Consider the following 5,979-nt stretch of genomic DNA (forward strand, 5'->3'; position numbering starts at 1 on the left):
GAGTATAAAAATTCATGTTGCGTTTTTTTTAATATTAGTAAAAAGGAAGCGAGAAATTCATGTTCCAATAAAATTTGATAATCGGCGAAGCATCTATTTTTTTTGTCGCCCGTTTTCGCATACATCTCTGAACGATGCCGCACCTAGAAAATTAGTACAAACGAATATGTTATCGAAGAAAGATAATCGCCAATGAGTTCTCTTGAGGATTTATCTAATTTGGGAAATAGATTAGAATACGTAAATGAATACGTAAATAAACATTTGTCGTCTATTAACAAAAGACATACTATTTACTATTTTAGAAAGTCATCAGCGAATGTACTAATTAAAATAATGATTTACAAGCGTAATTGTCTAACATTTAAAAAATTTAATCCTAAAATATCAAAAAAATATCAAAAAATCATACTTGATGTTTCTTCCTGTTATAAAAAAATGGAGAATGACTTAAATTTTTAATTCTTAAATCGCATGAAAAAAAAATTTTTTTTGATGATAAGATGCGCATTATAAATTATTTATTTTTGAATTTTTTTCGATATATTATTCTATAAAATCTGTTCTTTGAAATTACTTGTACCTATAGATAAGATTTATGGCTATTTAACAGTGTAATAAATTAATAGACCTTATATGAAAAGTATACTTAAATTGTAATACTAATCTATTTCCCAAATTAGATAAATCCTCAAGAGAACTCTTTTAGTTTCATTAGCGATTATCTTTCTTCGATAACATATTCGTTTGTACTAATTTTCTAGGTGCGGCATCGTTTAGAGATATATGCGAAAACGGGCGACAAAAAATAGATGCTTCGCCGATTATCGAATTTCGTTGGAACATGAATTTCTCGCTTCCTTTTTACTAATATTAAAAAAAAACATGAATTTTTATACTCATTTTTAATATTCTTTTCTATCAAGTTTTAGTATTCTTTTATTTCAAATTACATTAATTACATTAATTACTTTGCATGTTTTCATGCTTTCTTCTGCGTAAAAAAAATGAACTATAATATATTAAGTTAAAAGAAAAAAGAAATTTTTTCGTTATTTAATTGACAATATAAATGGGTGCGTAAATATCCTTGTTACCTCTCTGATACGATTCTATTACGTAAGTTTTATCCGCGAAATCGCTGATAACGCGTGATCGCGAAAGCAATGACAGGGCAAGCAGATCGAAGTATTGATTTCATTTTCGTTTGTCGATCGCCTCGCTGATCATAGATGTGTCGATCGCTATTTCGTATCGACTAATACGTATCTAACGATCGAATGGTCGATGATAAGATCGATCGACATTCAGTTATGTTTTAATTCAAGTTCGCGTGTCACTGAAATATATTCTATTTATCACGAAGCGAATTTCCCTTTGTGCTTTACCGCAAACATATCGCCTCGAGATAATAGGAAATTATTATTTCACGTTATTATTCAACATTAAATTCTCTCCGAGAGAACGTATCAAATACAGATTATATCGGCCATGACTTTCAATAAAGAGATCTTTAAGAATTTTAAACTCAAGACATGTTTGCATAAATGTTTGTTAAATATAAAGGAATAATAGTAACCCAATCCTTTGAATTAAAACATTTTTTAATTTTTCTATCAAAATATAAATCAATCCATTGATTTAATCAATCCTATGATTAATTTCAAAGTGAATCGCGTTCGTATGAATGTATGCTCTCAGTGAATAATAAACTATCAAAAAAATATATTGAATTTGATTCAAATTTAAAACTACTCTGTAACTCTTAACGACTCCAGTCACAATCCCTTTTGAGACAAATTCAATATATATATATATATATATTATTCTGAAATAAATTATTTAACTCGATTGTTTTAGTTAAATTAGTGACTTATTGAAAATAAAAGGAGCAGACTTATAGAAATGATTCAAAATTTCAAATAACTCAATTTGAATATAATTTGACATTATGAACTTAACAGTGCAAAACTGACGATTTTGAACCGCATTACATTCAGTATGAAAGATTGATTCAGCATAACGATTACATATAACTTTTTCCAGCAAGAAAAACGACAAAAATATGAAAAGTGAGAAGTTTTAAGATTGAAGGTAATGGAGAAATTTTTCATGGTTCCATTCTAAGAAAAAAGTTACATCGTAACTTGATCGTTAACCTAATTGTACACTGTTAAATTTATTGGATTATCCGGAAAGTTCGTGTCGCAAAAGATTTAAATTTAATAAATGTATACTAAAATTTAAATCTTCTGCGTTTCAATTTTCCTTCAAAATCGGCGAACTTTCCGGACAACCCAATATAATATCAAATTATATTCAATTTGAATATACATAATTATCTTATCATTTCTATAGGTCTATTGCTGCTATTCAATATCATTAATTTAACTAAAACAACTGGAGTTAAACAATTTAACTAAAAAAAATGTGTTAAATTTGACTCAAATTTAATTTATTATTTACTAAGTATATACATTAATACGTTGTTTACTTTGAAACTAACCACAGAAATGGATTGATTTATGATATTGTGATAAATACATTTTGATATTACGTGAAAGTTAAAAATAACAAATTCCAGAGACTGGATTGCTCTTGCTCCTTTGATAGCTAACAAAAATTAAGATTTTTTTTGGAAGGAGAACGACAACAGGTTTCTCTCTCTTATCTTCTTTCAAAGTAGACCGATTGTTTGTGTTTCAGAAGGCAGCAGCTCGCTCTGCGTTGGCTGCGGTGGTCGAATTCACGACCAGTGGATTCTGAGGGTAGCACCTAATCTGGAATGGCACGCGGCGTGTTTAAAGTGTGCCGAGTGTCAACAGTTTCTGGACGAGAAATGCACCTGTTTCGTGCGGGACGGCAAAACTTACTGCAAACGCGATTACGTTAGGTAAGTCACGTCGACGCTTTCTTTGAAAAAACTTCACGTTAGAAAGTCGGACAAGAAAACTTCCTTTGAGAGGTTGTTCAATCCTATAGCCACACGAAAAAAAAAAAAAGAAAGAAAAGGAAAAAGAAAGGATCTTCGCCAAATGGGAATTCACAAACCACGAACGTTCGATTTTTCAACATAGTTATTTAGGAGCATCTTTAAAGGAACAAAAAAAAATGTTACTTTCACTCAAGGAATACGTAAAAGTCAACAAAAACTTCAAATGAATTTATTCTCAACGTCAATAAACAGTCAAATTTTGTTTTTGAACAAAAAGTCATTTTGAGTTTTTCTTGACTTGATGCATTCCTTGAGCAGTTTATGTTCGGCACTTCATCTTCTGGTCATTTGACACCACGCAATTAACTCTTCACAATTACGAGAGCGACGAAATTGTGCGATGACGTGATACGTACGTCAAGCGGAAGCCGTCTCTTCGTCCAATGGTTAAGTGTCGCTCCTTAACGAACGAATTCTACGAAGAGGTGAAACAAGAGGCACTCGGGTGAGAGGCCCCGGCCTCACGATCACAGTGCAATATGGTAATTAATGCAAAATCGTGCCTCTTGTCACTGCGGCCGCTACATTCTCCGGCGACACGCGATACGCTCTTTCCGATACGCATTTGCAAATGCTTGGATTGGGAGGCGAGAAGGGGGAGGGAAAGGAACGAAAAAAAAAAGAAATGAGGAAGAAAGAGAAAAATGGTCGAGAGACAGAGATCGGAGAAGAAGAGGGCGACAGAGTCGAGAAAGTTCAGGATATTTTTATCCAAGGTATACACGTGGAGTGCAGCACACAAACGCACACACAGATACATACACACGCACGCTCGCACATATGTATATGCCCACATCGTCACTGTCACGTTGCGTGCGTTAGCGCGTGCAAAAAAAGGTGCGTGCAACTATATACTCGTACGAGCGAAAGAACTCGCGGGAGTTTAAGCCCGCGAGTTAATGCGACGAGGCGATGCGTGGCATTGATCGACACCAACCCGACACAGTGATGGTTATTACTGACGCTGCGGTTGAAACAGTTGATCCATTTGTAATAGCCGGCGTAGCCAGTGTGTGGCTACATGATAGTCGATACATGCAGGAAAACCACTTGAAATCTCCTCGATCGTGGCTACCGCGATTTAAAACTGCGAGAAATATCGAGCAAAGCTTTCGATGGTTACGGAATTACGTAACCTTGAGGGTTAAGCAGCTTTTGCCGACTTAAAGTCTAGAAAGTTTGAGTGGAAATTTTATATATGAAGCTTCTTTTTTGCATTAATCTTTCCAGAAACAGATGTAAAAAGTAATTTAAGAAAAATTCACTTTTTTTTGTATGTAATGATGTCTAGATTGTTGAGACTTTATATATTAAGAAAAAATGCATTAAATTTTAATATTTGTTTGAATAGTGGAATATTTACTATGTAAACATATATTTATTAAATTTAGTATAAGAATCATTAATTTAATTCTTCTATTTTTTATTTTTTTTATTTAGCAAATATTTATTCTTCGTAAATAAATGTTATATTATATATAGTATTAGTCAAATAATTATTTATTAAAATGTAGTATATTTTTTTATTTGATTGTAGATATTTTTTAAGACTAGATTTGTAAATGTATTTTCATATGTGACTTATAATTAATCATTAAATTATCACTAATTTTTTTTAGAGAATAAAACTTATGTGGCAATAAAATATTTGTTAAGTGAAATGTTTATTATCAGATTACGTTTATTATCAGATTATTTTTCCTGAAGGTTGTGTTGTTCTGAAGGTTACGATCAATTTCTTTTCTATTATTGATTTTCTATTCTCCGAGGACGGAATAACAAATACGCTTTAATAACTATATAATCCAATCAATTATCATAATTGATTTTGCAATGTTTACATTCAATTTAGTGTGGTATTACTAAATTAATGGAAGTTATTGTATTTGTTTCGTTGTTGTGTCACTTTCGATGGCAAAAATAGGGACGGAGATGTGAAAAAGACGCATCTCTTGAGCGCGCGGATTTTTTCCTTTTCCTTTTTTCCTTTTTTTTTATCATTCACGACAGTAATGCCACCAAATAACCCATCGGCACGAATTTGACCTGAACCAAATATTTTTCTCTGTTGAGGCAGCGGGTTTATTTGCACTGATCCATCGAACGTCGTCGTAACTCGAAGAAGACTGGCGTATCCGGCCGCGGACTCGAACGACAGCGATGACAGTCGTTTGTTGTTGCTGTCGCTTTCGTTCAAAAGTTCAAATTAGCAAAGTATAACTCCCTCCTCATACGTCATTCTGGGTGTTCCCGGCATCGGCCATTTCCGGTACAAATGCCAACAATTGCGAAAGTGTTATGATTGTTATATAAAAAAAATCATCGTGTAGTCAAATATATCAAAATTCACTGTAGTGCGATTTACATATGTATTGTATACATATAATTATTGTATTTATATTATAATGTTGTCTTGTATACTATATTATAATGTTTATATGTGTATATTGATATTAATATCGTGTATAAATTTAATAGTTACATGTATTAAATTATAATATTATATAAATATATAATTATATATAATTTATATTTTTCTAAAACTGACGATGTTTCAGAGCCGGAATGTTGATTCTTTTAATGTATCGATTTATTTTGTAGAAGTACTTACAAATTGTAATTTTGATTAAAGTATTCGATTTTATTTCGATTATGCTACAGGGATGTGAACCTAATTTTACATAAAAAATGCGCCAAAACATCTCTTAATGCACATAAAGACAGTTTATCGACTTTGAAAAATAGCAGTAACGATGGAAAAATAGTAGTAACAATAGAAATGTCTATTGTACATCAACACGATCGTCAATTACGCGATGGGCAACCATTAATCCCACGTTACACTGCCATCAATTTCATTCACATTACCGCATTTTTTTTTCAATTTCAATGATGTAAATTGGACATTTCATTATATCTTGTGCTGGACGGTTCGCGCACGGTTTATTTATTGAATTTATATGTATATATATATATATATATAT

At 31.9% G+C, this 5,979-nt stretch overlaps 1 protein-coding gene across 1 annotated transcript in view; it reads left to right on the forward strand.

The window, feature by feature from the left end:
- LOC105624095 (insulin gene enhancer protein ISL-1) overlaps positions 1-5,979 on the forward strand; it is a 39,073-nt gene that overhangs the window by 20,269 nt on the left and 12,825 nt on the right. The window contains exon 2 of the mRNA XM_012205455.1: positions 2,707-2,893. Within this exon, the coding sequence (XP_012060845.1) occupies positions 2,707-2,893 (187 nt within the window). The remainder of the gene's footprint in view (positions 1-2,706; positions 2,894-5,979) is intronic.

Source organism: Atta cephalotes, assembly GCF_000143395.1.
Source record: "Atta cephalotes unplaced genomic scaffold scaffold00073, whole genome shotgun sequence".
Classification (NCBI taxonomy): domain Eukaryota; kingdom Metazoa; phylum Arthropoda; class Insecta; order Hymenoptera; family Formicidae; genus Atta; species Atta cephalotes.